Raw genomic sequence first — 15597 nt, forward strand, 5'->3', positions numbered from 1 at the left:
GGTTTTCTTGTGGTTTGGGGTTTTTGTTTGTTTGTTGTGGGGTTTTTTTGTTTGGTTGGGGTTTTGTTTTGGTTTTTATTTTTTTTTTGTTTTGGGTTTGTTTTTTTTTTTAATACAAATGCTTCCTTCCAGGCCTATGGATAACAGGAGAGAACACAGCAATACAAGCTATGCTGTTGTAACTAACTGCAGCTATTTCTACATCTAATAAAACAAGAGGATCACTGGATCACCCAGTTAATACTAAGACAAGAAAAGCACCTCCATATCAACGCCACCAAGAAAAAAATTTAGCACTTCCAGTTCCATGTATTTACCAAACGCAAAAAAAACTCAACACCCCCATAATATAGTCAAGGCTCCAGGTCTGCAAAGCTAATTTTTGTAAACTGTCTCATCCTCGATGATATGTTAATCGTGCATTAAAAAGGTCAAAATTACTCAAATTTCTGCAGTCATCTAAACAGATTTCCGTATATCCTCCTGTTCTTCCTTCTCCCCAAGGAACGTCAACAGAAAAAAATACTTGAACTTCAACTGTAGTATTTAAAAATAAGCAAACACACAACCAAACAAAAAAGAGACACCCAAACAAAAAAAACAGCTCTTACTTGTGCTAGCTACATGAACAGTCAAAGAAATTTTCAAATACACCAACTTCTTCAAAGACTAGCCATTCCTGAGAGATGCCAGTTGGCTACATTTTATAGTATAAAATTCAATATATAATCTTTTCATGCCCCACATTACCACTTAAGTATCTCCCAATAAAAATAGCCAATAACAGTTTGCCTTGCAGTATTATTCTGCTTACTCATGAATTCCCAATTTCAAATGAACATGCAGTCACATCCCAGTAAGACACACTTATCTACAGTTACTTTCAGAACTGTCCTGTATGTGTATTTAAAGCCATACAGCCTGAAGACCAGCAAAAATCCTGTACTTAAAACAAGTCTATACATATTTGCCCAGTAACCTGTGCCACAACTAGTACAACTAAGCAGTGCACTACTCCGATCTGCAACTACTAATTCATCAACCTCACATCAAAACTATTTTTGTCAGGAAAACTACATACCAAACAGTTTTTAAACACACAAGTCACACTGCTAATTCTGAGGCACCCAAATGAAAGCTTATTTCTTGCCAAAGCACTTGCTACAGAACAGATTTGTTTGGCTAACTTCTAAAAGACAGATTTATCCTTATACCAGTATTTTATTATGGCAGTAACGACTTTTTCAGCAGCATGACCCAACTAACATGCCTCGCAATGGATGCCAGTCCCAGTACACAGCCTAACAAGGGAGATTTTTGTTTCCACAGAATTCACATGAAGCATCATAGCATTTTGGTTACTCAGTACTCCAGCCTTCCAATTTTTTATGTCAGTAGAGTATCGGAATTACAGAAGAATCTCTGAAAGTACTTAAGACAGCTTTATCACTACAAGTAATTAAATCTTCATAGTGTATGGCTACAGCAGTAATCACATAGTAAGCAACACTTCTGATTTTCCTTTCCAATTACTGAGTGTGAAGCACAATGCATCCTTCAAATATCCAAGAAGTCCAATTTGAAAGAAACAGCCAGGTATCCATGCATACAAGCAATCATACTTAACATATACAAGAAGCTCACAAAAATCAACCTTAAGCTACCAACATTCATAGAGTCACCTCTGACAGTTCCACAAGCAACCATTCTTGCAGACTTGACTAAATATTTCTAGCACAAGCACTTTCTACTCTGCATGCTCCAGAGCCTCACAATTGGCTAAAGAGAGAGAACTATAATGCAGTTTCTAGGAGAAGACACTAATGGTACCTCTACAATGGCAAAATTATTCCAAGCCAAAAAGAATTGCCACAAAACTTTACCACTAAGAAGGGCAAAACAAACACTAACTTACAGATATTCTAAGTAATCCAATTCAAGTAGAAGAGGCAGCTTTTTTCCCCCCCACAAATACATGAAAATTCAAAACACACTTCACCATACTAAATGCAGAATGATCAAAGAATGCCTATAGACCTGTCTTTCACACTATCCTTTCATAAACAAAACACTAATTGACACACGTTTCACCCTCAAGGCTTAAACTTTGTGAATAATTAACCTGAAAACATGGCCCAAGTAATAGCAAAAATAAACCCATGTAGGAACAAAACTGAAATAGAAAGATTCTGCAGTTTAGCTCTATTCGGTACTTCGGCACCTTCCCTTACATTCCTGGAATATTTACATTAACTCCAGTTCCTATCAACTGCAAACTAAACACTAAATATCTACATACAAATATCTTTCAAAATAATAATTCTAACAGGGTTAAATATCAAGAGTTCTACTGGTATTTTAGATGATATTCAAATTACAAGAAGATCAGTACATCCAGGCATAAAATTAAGGCGAAAGGCCACAATCAAATCACACTGCAGATTTCAGCAATGCCAGTCTGTCACACAAGACAGAACAATCTCACACCTAGAAGACAGCATGCAGCTGTACTCTTCCCTGCTCCTCTGTTTATCTACCAAACATCCAGAGAGCAAACTATCCAACACAGAATGACAGGACACAGGGAGTTAAGTAAATTTCCTTTATCAGAACCAGTTCTGCACGGCTCTTTGATACGCGTCCTTCATATACATTTAAACAGGTAAACAAAGAACAAGAAAAACTAATATTTTTGCTTTAGGTAAATAAAGAATAGTAAGAATAATTTCTGCATTACTACATTTACTCTCATTTTTCAGACTTACCTGGTCTTTCTCATGGGGTAGAAGGCTGACAGGTGGAAGAGAAGCTGGGAAAGTGCTGGAGTATTTTGGAGCTCCTTTGCTTTCCAAACTGCCATAATTCACTCTATACTGAGGTCCATCCTTCAGTAATCTCCCATTGTTCACAGCACGTTTGGCCCCTAGACGCAACCTCTGCTGAAAGGCAGGATTGTTGAAAATATTTGCTAGGTCATTTTGACTTCTCAAATACTTCTCTATGTTTTTCAGCGAGGAACCGCTTGGTTCTTGAAGCCCTTCAATTGCTCTTCTCAAGAGTTTATTCCAATCCACATTACGAAGCTCATTACAAGCTCCTCTAGATCCCTTAACAGATTTAGGAATAGTGCCAGGCTTAACAGCTGAAAACCGTCCAGGATTATCTGGGTCCTTGTATGATGCAAGGCCTTTGTTGGTAACTTTAAGAATAGAACCATCTTGAACACTAAGTTCCAACTGTTCCGAAACAGTCTTCTTATCTAATCCATGGGAAGCACAAACAGCATGACATATTCTCTCTTCAGAAGGCCTTTGCTTTTGCTTTTTAACTTTTTGTATAGCTTCAAGAATCCACTCCGTATAAAGAGGGTTGGCAAGTTTTACCATGGTTGACCAGTAATTGCTTCCAGCCAAGGGTTACCCATAGAGGTTCCTCCTTATCCTTTTGGCAGATTTGTCAGAGGCTGTTCACACTTCAAACACAAACCAAAGGATTCCACACACTGCTTGGATGCATTTCAAAAATATCCATTCTGAGGAGTGGAAAAGGCAGGGAAATACCTCCTGACTGAAACTTCCAGTTACTTTACCGTTATGGAAAGGCAGACAGGATTCATTCACGATGATACTAGTACATCCTTACAAGAAGTTTGTCACAACCTTTAAAAAGAAAAAAGAAGAGGCAAGGGAGAGAATAGTTAATGCTGAAGTAGACACTTATTCATACCGTAGATGCTACAGTATGCAAAAATTTTTGTGCAATTATATAAAACGTGTGCCAATTCCCACCACACACCAAACAAGTCATCATGAAATCCTTCCACTTCTGGTAACATTGAGTGGATTTAGTTTTCCTAAATTCCATCACCCCAACACTTAACCTCCTACTGGCTTGCTGGACCATTTCCATTCAGCCAGATACCTGAAATACTCTCCCAAACAAACTGCCTACCACCCATTTCTACACTCACTGGTATAAGAAAATGACCAAGAAAAACCACCAAAAACCACACAGCCACAACCCAAAAAAAAAAAAAAAAAAAAAAAAAAAAATCAAACCAATGCCCAACCAATGAAAGTCAAATTATTAACCACTACTATTTCTTATAGTACATTGCCCATGTCGTACCATATGTCGACTATATAACTCAAGAAAATTAAAAACAAAATATCAGAACTGAGTTACTAGTATTACATCCTTATTAATACCTCAGTATCCTACAATACAGAAATGAATCACAAAGGCACTTCTCAATCTAAGGTGTGGAGAGGAACACATTTTTGATACAAACTCTTAGGAACAGAAATGAAAATGAAGCAACAGCAGGCATTTTCCCATAAACACCCTGTCAGCATGAAGACATTTAAACACATATAAAGAGGTCACATTGACAAGAATCACTCTAATAGAAAATTCAGCGCCTGCAAAAACTTAAATAAGAAACCTGACAGAAAACCTTGTCAGGACTTTATCCGTTCGGCAGGACAGTATGTGAAAAAATAAAAAGCCACACAAACGAAACTAAGGCAGTAGTCATCTAACTAAGAAATAAAATACATTTAAGGCATTAAATTTTTCCACCATGAAATGTGATGGAGAACTTTTGAAGACGTTAACAAAATTGTTTAATTACTTCAAATCAAAGCAAAACATACAAATGGAAGAGAAAAACCTTCATTCTCAATAAACAGCTGGTCTTATAAAGTAGAATACTCATCAGTTTCCCAGAAAATTCCAAAACTATGGCAAGCAGCCTATAACTAGCAGTAATATTTATGATTACACGAGTCTTGAACCTCATTTTTATTCATTTATTCAAGTCATCTTGTATTTCAATCATGTTTAAAACTTTAGTAAATTATGAATACAAAAAAAAAAAAATTATGCCGTAATCTAAATTATTTTCAACTTGTTAAAAACATTCTTCTGCAACTGTGAAGAGAATGGGTGCAAAACCCAGTTCTGGTCCCATACCTTCTCCTCCCTGTACTCTCCTCAAAAAAATCTCTTAAATATAAGCTCCAGATCACACATTCTTATACTTACATTACTAACAAAAGAGCAGCTGGTTATTGGTGAATATAAAATTCTTCTATACTCAAAATAGTAGAAATACTAATAAATTTCTTTTATGAATTTGTCATTCCTTAAGTTTGATTTAAGCTTAAGCATTTTTGGATTTATAAATATGAAAGTTTAACTGACTACCAGAAGGAAAAGACACATTCCCAATACAAATACAGCACCTCAGTATTTAACTGGCTGTCATACTGAACCCTACTGATCTACAGAGACTGGATCCTATTTCTTGCTTCCTGACTGTACTCATACATTCGATAACAGTTCTGTGTACTTCAAATATTTGTAATACAACAACAACTTGTTGTGTAAACAGACACTTTAATTTAATCCAGCTAGCAAAAGCTATTCTTCCCCTAAAAGCATTGTTTATATTCACTGTTTTCATGTAATTCCAAAGTAACACTGTATCTGCAAAACACAAATATAAAGAAGAAAAAAGTTTCCACGGTATTATGAATCCTACAAATTCTCTTGTATTTTCAGTATCACAGTCACATCGAAGCAGAGCTCTCTATATAGTGGAGGCTCTATCACACCGAGACTATTTTATACATTCTGTCTATAGACTTGGAAGTTCTCTATAGCAACATATATAAAGCCCCAGATTCCTAGAAAGCTACTTTTAAGCTTAAATATTATTTAGTTAGGCTGCTCTGCTCTAAGCCTTTGTGAAGATAGTCAGTACTTAATTAAGTGCTGAACACCGCATTTGCTGACTCAGACATACTTGCCTCATTTTTACACTTACTGCAGTAATGTTGTATTAAATTTCATACAAGTAACCACATCACTTCCATTAAATTCCAGAACACACAGCGCAGGGTTTGTTCCAAGCACCTGGACACCGATGAACATTTCAGTATAAATGCTGTAACTTGTGGGTTGCAGGAATTTTCACTGGCCAGTGACTGTTGCAAAAGGTGACCCATATCTTCATGTAAAGTCTGCTGCTTGGTACAGGAATTTCACAGCAATATACATTCAGAACCACATTTTTATTTATTTTCTTGAAACTCCCTATGTGTAATATAACCTCCTGCATAGTAGCGCCTTCTAAAAACAACACTAGTTGAGTGTATCAGCAAGAGCATAGTTTCCTACACACAGGACAGGATATTTCAAGAGGAAAAATCAATACATCTTAAATCCACACCTTCCAACACAATCTGACTTCATTCTGCTTTGGGAAACCATGCAAAGCTCATCCGATCAAATTTTGGAATTGTTTTGCCACAACCTAAAGCCTCTGTTACTCTGTCACTTTGATTCCAATATGTACTTGCAGCATAGCACCCTGACCTGCACTTCTGATATGACAAGGTCTATCACATGTAAGGTTCAGAATAACCTCTAAATAACAAACATCTTTGCCAGCAATATAATTCAGCTCAGTGATCCTGTAGCTATAAGTTAAACAGGCCTTTCATAAATCAAGACAGATTGATCCAAGATTGGCAATTCAGAGAGATATACATATTGAGTGACTGGATAAAGACAAAACAAACTGCTCCAGAAACAAACTGCTCCAGAAACAAACCTTCCAGATTAAACATAAGAGGATGTACAGAAGTTCAAAATGACATTCAGGTTTCTAAGTTTAAAACCTAATTTCACCAAAACCACAAAAGGGTGGCCATACATCATTTAATACAAAAAGTGTGATGCTTACCCTGATTTTGAGGAAATAACATTTTTTTAAGATTATTAATTAGTAACAGGCAATCATGTCTACATATTAATTTTCCTCACATTATAAATAAATACCTTTTAATCAAACCCCCAACAGTACCCTTCCAATCACAGATTAGATTTTCCAGACTGTCAGGCATGCAGTACCACTTTCAAAGTTCTATGGCAACAGTCCTCAACCTCTTCCTATGCTATATTTCAGTTTCTGCACCCTGTGGTATCTTATCTTGAAAACAAGAACATTTGAGAAAATTTGATTACCCTATTATTACTGACCACATCTATTAACAAGTCTGCCACTGAAGAGCTGCAGAACATAAGCATTAGGAAGGTTAAGTACAATACATTACCTTTAAAACATGAAAAGCCATCTCTAGTCAAGGCTTGTCCTTAAATCATAAATTATCAGATAAATACAAAGAAGTTGCAAAATTGCAGCTTGGGATTGAGAATGAATGCAAGACTGCCCTTTATACAGCACACACCTATTGTACAGCTGATTTTAATTACAGAATGCACTGACTGAACATGTCAATCTTAGGTATCATCAGTAATCCTATAATCCTGTAATGAGGTCTTTTTTAGACTGAAGTAGTACCTGGAACTATTTCCAAGTGATCCAGATTGTGAAAATAAGCTGTGTAATCAGAAAGAAAAAAGAAAAATAAAAAAAAATAAAAAGCTATGCTTTCCCCCACCACAAAGAAATAAAACTAAAAGTTACTGCACAAGCATCAAGAAGCATTTCACATAATACAACCTAAGTTCTTAAAGATACAGATGAAAAATTCACTTTGTCTGTCAAACTGTAAATGCAGTTAAACTTTCAGAAGCTGACGTTAACACACTACCAAAAAAATAAAAAAAAAAACCGGGCGGGGAAGGGCGTGGGGGGGGCGTGAGTTGGGGGGAAGAGATGACAGCAACTTGTGCGACCTCCCGGCGACCTGCGAAGCACAATTTCATTCTGCTCCCTCCTATCTGCTCTGCACACAAGCAGTACAAGCAGCAGCAGGCCAGCTCTCTGCTGCAGCATCAGGGTCAGGTAAGGATTGCAGCAGAAAAGGAAGAAGACAAGACTGCCATTGCATTCAGTAAGCCTGACTGCCACTGCATTCAGTAAGCTTTTTGCAATTTTTCTTTCCTCCAAGCCATTAGAATTCTGCAGCTAATCAACTCTGCATTCCATCCCCATCTCAATTAATGGTGCAAAAAGAGGCAAGCTTCTTGCTTCCCCGTTGCAAAAATACATGCACCTACAAAGAAACAGAGAAAAAGCAGATCCCAGCAAGGACTCCCAGCACATGACACTCTTAGAATTAGTCAGATCATAAAGCCAGCTATTGCATTATTTTTTAACAACATCCAGCTTCCCATTTTAACAAGGAAGGGCAATGACACTTGCACATGGTTTAAAAAGACAGAAGAGTAGACATCATAGTAACTTCAAAGCTACACCAAAAGACTTGGGCAGGTGGGAAGTAAAAGTAGTACATGTGAATTAAACTGACGAAGTGCTCACACTCTGCAATACCCCACAAGCTAGTTTAAGATCATATGCCAAAAAAGCAGTTCACAACATGACAGCAGCAAGCACCACCAGAGCAAACAGCATTACCACAACATGACACCATCAAAATCACCCAAATTCACCCTCCCCATCCTCTTCCATGGAAGTTCTGAGCACTTGAAAATACGGTACTAGAAAATATCAGGGTGTATGGAGAACGTAATATTCACTGCCAGCAGCTAACCTGGGAAGAGGGCTTCACTAAAGACAGTTCTTGATGGGATAGTGATCTTCAACAGAATGGGTACCCGTCTGCTTTATGCAGAGCTGGTTATTTTCAATGCCCAGTGACAGAATGCTGAAGGCGAGAGCTGACCGAAGAAAACACGGCGTGAACATCACTTCCTAAACGTGGCTTTAGAGGCTTGAACACTCCCCTCCCCAACTTGCCTAACATTTTTGCAGTATACCCAAACCACGGAGATTTGCAATGCTTCATGTCTCGCGCCAAGGCATTGTTGTGTTTGACAGGGGCCGAGCCAAGGGGCTGGCTTTTGAACCCTCCGAGCCGCACTCCGGGATTTCCCCATTTCAAAGGCACAACCCCAAGACCAAAGGCTCTGCTCCCCGGGGCACCGCGACCCCGCAGGACAGGGCAGCCGGGAGTGGACTGCGACGGCGTGCACCTGCACCCACCCAATGCGGGCGGTGCCGGGGGCAGTGGATGCGCCACCGCCACCTCCCCCTCCCCGCCGCGCCGGCGGGAGACAGGCCGAGAGCGGTCCCCCTTCGCGGTACCACTCACCTCCGCGGGACCGGGGCCGCGGGAGGAGGAGCCTCCTCCAGGCGCCGCAGCGGCTCCCCCTGCTGCCGGCTCTTCCCCTGCTCCCGCTGCCAGGCTGCGCCGAGGCGGCTGCCCCCGCTGCTGGGCTGCCTCCCTGCCGGCGGCAGCCGCGACTCCCCCTACCGCCGCGCCTCGGCTCGGCTCACCTCACCTACGCCGCCATTTTGTTTCGCCCTGTTGTACTTAACGTGAATCCGACATGACACTGATTACAGCCCAATGGAGTCTCATTAAAACCTTACCTACCCTTGCGCCCCGCCCACCGGCGCCCGCCATTGGGCCGTCCTGCGCACGCCGCTCCACGATCACAGGCCTCCGGCCCGCGTCTATCAACCACCCACCCCGGCCCCGTTCCGCCCAGCAACCAGCCTGCCTTTCCCACTGGAAGACAGAAAGTGTCAATCACGAGGCCCGCCCCTTCCCTCCACGTTCAGCTCCGCCTACCCGGCCGAAAGGGCGGGGTTGGGGGCCGCCGTTGGCTGCCACAGCCGCCACACACCCGCATGGCCCGCCCGCCCGCCTCATTGCTGGGCCTCGACCGCTAGCAATTGGTCCCCCGCCGCAAGCGGAGGCGCGGGCTCTCGCAAGCCCTCCCTGAGGTTGGCTACCGCTGCCGTCCGTCTGCTTACCACCCTCCTCCCCGGCCTCGCCACCCTCCCCCACCCACCCGCTCGCCACCGCCCCACCCGCTCCTGAAGTTTGTTCGAGGGTGATCTCTAGCAAGAGACACCGGCGGCTGCCGCCTGAACCCGCCCGGCAGGGCGGGCGGGCGCGCCACACACACTAATAACCAGCCTTAAATATTGAGCGTCACGCGCGTGCCTCCGACCCTGCCACTGGCCCGGGCGGGCGAGATAGAACAGCGTGCTCTCAGCACAGCCCTCCCGAGGTGCCCGGCACCGGCAGCCGCTGATCGCGCACACGCACGCCCCGCACCGCGCAGGGGAGGGGAGGAGGGGATGGGCGCGGGGACGGCGACAATGACTCTCAGCTGTACAGCCACATGCAGGTCCCTGCAAGTTTCGCCATGCGAAGCGCAGGGACTTCTCTGTCACCCCGTCTGCGAAGGAACAATTGCCGCCTCAGAAAGACAGGGTGGGAGCATGCAATACAAAACCCTTAGGCATCCTCTGCCTCCCTCCCTCCGGCCCTCCATTTCCCCCCCTCCCCACCCCGTCCAACCCAGCCATCACCTCCTGCTGCTGCTCCCCCTCCCCTGCAAAACGCAGAGCATTGCAATGCATTTACCGAGCGCAAGTGTCTGCAAACACGTGCATCAGCCTCCAATGCAAAAGGGAAAAAAAAAGTACCCAGCCTAGTGACAAGCCTCCTGCACTGAGCGAGGGGAGGGAAAAGGGGTTATTATGGCAAATTGCAGCCTGTCATCCAGCGCAAAACAAAACCCATCGCATGCTCCCTGCTACCCCCCACATAAACTCCTGGGAATCTAACCTCCGATGCAGGTTTCCCCCCTCTGCTTGCAATGACCTCCTTTCTCTGCCTGTGTGTGTTTCTGCAGCAGCGGTTCCTGCGGAATGTGCTGCCCCTGAAACGCGATCGCGGCTCCTCTCTCTCTCTCGCTCGCTCTCCCCTTCTCTGTCTCTCGCTCGCTCGCTCTCTCTCCTGGCTGCAACCAGAGCCAGGAACACAACAACAACACAGCCTCCCCCCACCCCCCTTCCCCAAACACATACACACTGGAGAGACCCAGCCAGGAGAGCCAGACGAGCCGGGGAGGGGGTGGAGGGAATCCCCAGCCAGCGGATTGATTGCACCAGTTACCTTCTCTAAGCCCCTTCGCAAGAGGGGAGAAAAAAGATGAATACAGAGAGAATACCTTGTCTCCCCTCCTCCTCCTCCGCGGGGCTCCTCTTCTCACTCCAAAATACTAAAAGGTGGACGGGCAGATCAGACACAAGCGTTCAGCTCGCGGCGGGGGAGGGGAGCCACACGAACAATTATCATTGATTTAGAAATTAAAACAGAAACCCACCCCAGACCTCCAGCCTTCCTGATGCCGAGCGGACGCAGATTGCGAGGACTGGTGCTAAGACACAGGACCTGATAACAGCTAATTGAAAGGTTAATCTACATAGGCTGTGACAGAAGAGGTCCCTCCCCACTTTTTTATCTGCTGTTGGCAAGTGGGAAATGGAGCTCCCCCCACCTTTTCTCCGAAAAAAAAAAAAAAAAAAAAAAAAAGAGAAAAAAAAAAAGGGGAGAAGGAGAGGAAGGGGGGCAAGGGCAATAAAGTTTGGGGGGAGGTGCGTCCCCGCCGGCGCTGTGGGGCTGAGGGACGGGGCGCGCGGGTGGCCGCGGCTGGGCGCGTTGGGCGGGAAGGCGGCCTGAGGGGAAGTGGTCACCGCCGCCTCCCGGTGGGCCCTCACGGCTTTGGGCTGGGCTTCTCGGCCCGTGTGGGGTGATTTCACGTGTCTCGGCGGGAGCACCACCACAGGCAAGCTCTGGTGAATCCTTCCCAAAGGGCTTGAACAGTTCCTCGGCCCGGAGGGAGAAGGCTGTGTTTGAGGCAACCATAATTAGTCTGAGGGATGAAAGGAGGGTGAACAAATTACAGATGTTGTCTGCGCGTTGAGTTTGTTGTAAATGTAACAAGATGTTGTGAGGAATATATTTTGAAGGGCAAAGTGATAACACATACGGACTTAAAACTCATTTAAAGATTTTCTCCATGCTGTCTTGAGTCATGCTGCCAAAGGCCACTTACCATGTCATAGTTTTAATACTACTTATGATAATTTCCTCAGCTATGGCTAGCAAGCACCACTTTTCACCGAAGTATGGCATGACAAAACACCATAGGGTATATACACCACGGGGTACCACACAAGGGAAGAAAAGGTAATCTAATCACCTGAGCATCTACTCAGGCAAACACCAATTAGACACCATCCAGCTTTCCAAACTTACAGTGGCCCATCTCAGAGATCTCCCAGGCATACTCTTTCTCATGTCTTGTGGGTGACGTGTTGTTTGGTGCCTGTCTGCAAAGTTTTCTAAAAATAACTAGTCCCAAAGAAGAAAAGATAAAGATGAAAAAAACCCCCAATAATCTCATTTTACTGTGGGTGGAAAATTAAGAGGGTCTTTCCTAGGTCATGTACTGCATGTAGACTAGCAAGCATAGTTTCCGTAATGAAATACTAAGCATTAAGGCTTAGTGCAACTTTTTCAGAGTCAGTTGTTGGAGTTGCTGTATAAGGAAGCTCATTGGCAATGTTTTAGAGCACTGTAAAATTGAATGACCTACTTACAGAAAGCTACTGGGTGAAAATAATATTCCAGTATGTATATATCATACCATACCTGTTGACTGAGGTTTTAGGCTTAACTGCCAGATGCAGCCTTTTAAGCACTGAATGGGAACTTGAAATGTCTAGTGACCTAATATTTATTGGAGAATCCTTCGTGGTTCATGTATTATGCAGGACTTGGCTGTGATTGAAAATAGGTTTTAGATTATTGGAAACAATATAAATCATTACAGCACAATTTGTAGCAGAGAGTCACATTAGCAACACTATTCCGAATGTTGTGTCAACATTTCCATTTTAAACTTTTTTTTTTTCTTTCCGGGAAATTTACAACTTGGGTAGTGGTAAAACAGAAAATTAATCTCTTGAAACTGAAACTTGGCACGGCCATGTCCCAATTCAGGAAACAAAACACTGAAGAAAACTCAACAATCTGGCCATTTTGAAATCATGAGTGTGCTGAAGGCATACGTAATAGCACAGAAAAAAATCATAAAAATTTCTGGTTTAAATAATTTCATTCTTATTTTAATTCTTTTCCTAAAAATAGACTATATACAACATAATATGTCATTGGGTGTTGTGTTCCAGTTTTTAACATATTCATGAACCTTTTGTTTGAAGAGAGATTCCTATGGATCTTGACATTTACAGGTGTACCTAACTCTATGTAAATTGTGAAGTCAAGCACATAAACCTCTTTATACATGAGTCATCCTCCAGTGAACTTAGATCCACTACCACTGTCAATTATACTATTTCCTAAAATAATGACTCAAATGAATTGCATCATGTGAATTTAGGACAGCTCAATTTGGAGACAGTGCAGTTACACAGACAAGCCTTAAGCACTGGAAACACTTTGAATCTACTCAAGAATGTCTAATACATTGTGTGCATTTTGGTTTGTGACCTAGATAAGAAAAGCTTTGGGTTTTTTAATTGTATGGAAAAAACCCCAACACCTACATTAAAAATAGACGTGGAAAAGTTATAAGCCCATCAAGGAATTTAGTGTAAGCAATAAAATTCACACTTTATCATGTCTTCTACAGCCAGACTTTGGTGGATTTATTCTCCCATAACCACTGTGAAACTCGTGAGGTACCACAGTTAATGCCCCTGAGCAGTAACAGGTGCCTAGACACCTACACATGGAATACACCCGTTCCATCTGCTAAAAAGATGTCCCTGATATTAAATAAAAAGTATCTAAATCAAAACCACGGTCTCTTTCATTTGCTTTTAGAAAGAGGTGCTGTGGCCTGGATCACTCTGTTCCATTAGTTTCCTTGCTTTAATGTTAGTTTAAATACCCTTATTTAGAGGACACCCCCTCACCACCTGAAAAATATATTTGATTTGCACATCTATATTGTAGTGTATGTAGTAAGCATATCCTTCTCTCCAACAGTCCTTAGGATTATTCTAAAAATGCATGTACAGTTGCTATTTTTAGATCACAAGTGAGAGAAAGCAAAAAGTTAAGGGCTGAGCATGGTCTGTGTTAAATTCAGTTCTCAAGAATCAAAATCTTAAAAGCTGCTGTGTGTATAGCAGTGGTGTAAGACAAGCTGGAGACTACTGCTTAGATGAAGCCCAGCCGTGTGCAGGCCAAATTCGTCAGTATACAGAAAAGAACAGTAAATTAGAGTTTGAACACATATTTTAGAACAGTGAGAAAATTCTTGTGCATGAGATTACTGCCATACGTAAGAATAAGGATTTCCCTGTGAGGATTTTAATCGCTGGTGCAGTTTCATTAGAAATAGTGGGGCTGTTACATATTTAGAAACAATGATACAGTTGTCCATGTTGGTATGGTGACAAATCCCTATTTATCTTTGGAACTGCTAGGAGGTGAAGTATTAACCCCCATCAAAGTCTGGCAAAACTTCCTATGACTTCAACAAAGCCAGGATGTTCCTTCAATTATTACCACACATAACCACATAAATTACTACAGTCACCTGGAAACTGCCTTCCCTGGCATACACTGTTGGAAGAAGTTGGCTTGGGGATAAAAGTCATCCTAAGAGTGCAGTGAGTTTCTTCCCAGCCTCTACAGTCACCCAAGCGTATATCTGCTGATGAGCTGAACACATACATTCTTTACCTACACCACCTCCTCTGTTTAGCTCCCCTGCCACGGGTTCAGCAGCTTCCCTGAAACACTAACTTTCAATCTCATGTCCCTTCTGGATTAAAACAGCCTTTTCTTTTTTCACTTACGAGTTTTGGATTTGATTTTTTTTTTTTTTTTTTAACAGCCTTTTATATTGCAATTTAATCTGAAAGATTAATCCATGTAACTAACTCTGAATGCAAACAGGAAGTTTCTTGGTTTATATATGAAGCTATGCATTGCTGAACGTAGCAGCGAATTACTGCCCAATTTCAGCACGATTAATACTAATGTAGATTATATTAATATATACATGCATATATTTATACACACCACAGACAGCGAAAAGTGAATAACCTGTGGGCATATTTTCTGATAATTTTCTCTCATCTATTACATTTAATGAAATTGAATAATAGAATAAAATAGTCTCATGCCACCATCTTATTGATTTGAGCACTTTATAATTCCTGAAACTAACAGGTTATAAGGTAAATGCTATAACAGTCTCAACGCAGGAGTTGTAATTGGTGTAATACTGTAATTTGGAAAGAAGTGTTTCATAGAATCATAGAGTGGTTAGGGTTGGAAAGGACCTTAAAGATCATCTAGTTCCAACCCCCTTGTCATGGTCAGGGACACTTTCCACGAAATCAGGTTGCTCAAAGCCCTGTCCAGCCTGGCCTTGAACACTGCCAGGGATGGGGCAGCCACAGCTTTTCCGGGCAACTTGTTCCAGTGTCTCACCACCCTCAAAGAGAAGAATTTCTTCCTTATTACATCTATTCTAAATCTACTCTCTTTCAGTTTAAAGCCATTCCCCCTTGTCCAATCCCTTACATGGTGATAGGTAGATTAGCTGTCATCTCACAGGAATGGAGACAATGATTTTTTTATAAGAAATCGCATACACTCCATTCTACTCTGGCAAATATACTACACTACTTTGTCAAAGTACTTTACAATCCTTAATTAATTAGTTCCTATAAGAGCTCTTTCAGGTGAACATGTATAATTTTTCCTGTTCTTCAACCAGGATTACAAAGGATAGAGCAAAATGGTAGAAAAGGATGCC

General features: G+C 42.1%; 1 protein-coding gene across 1 annotated transcript in view; it reads right to left on the reverse strand.

Moving 5' to 3' along the window:
* The window catches only part of KAT6B (lysine acetyltransferase 6B), a 109230-nt gene extending 104240 nt beyond the window's left edge, over positions 1 to 4990 (reverse strand). Inside the window, exon 1 of the mRNA XM_080620788.1 lies at positions 2766 to 4990. Coding sequence (XP_080476914.1) covers positions 2766 to 3386 — 621 coding nt within the window. The 5' untranslated portion in view covers positions 3387 to 4990. The remainder of the gene's footprint in view (positions 1 to 2765) is intronic.
* Positions 4991 to 15597: the final 10607 nt, after the last annotated feature.

This window comes from Psittacula echo, assembly GCF_963264785.1.
Source record: "Psittacula echo genome assembly, chromosome: 6".
Classification (NCBI taxonomy): domain Eukaryota; kingdom Metazoa; phylum Chordata; class Aves; order Psittaciformes; family Psittacidae; genus Psittacula; species Psittacula echo.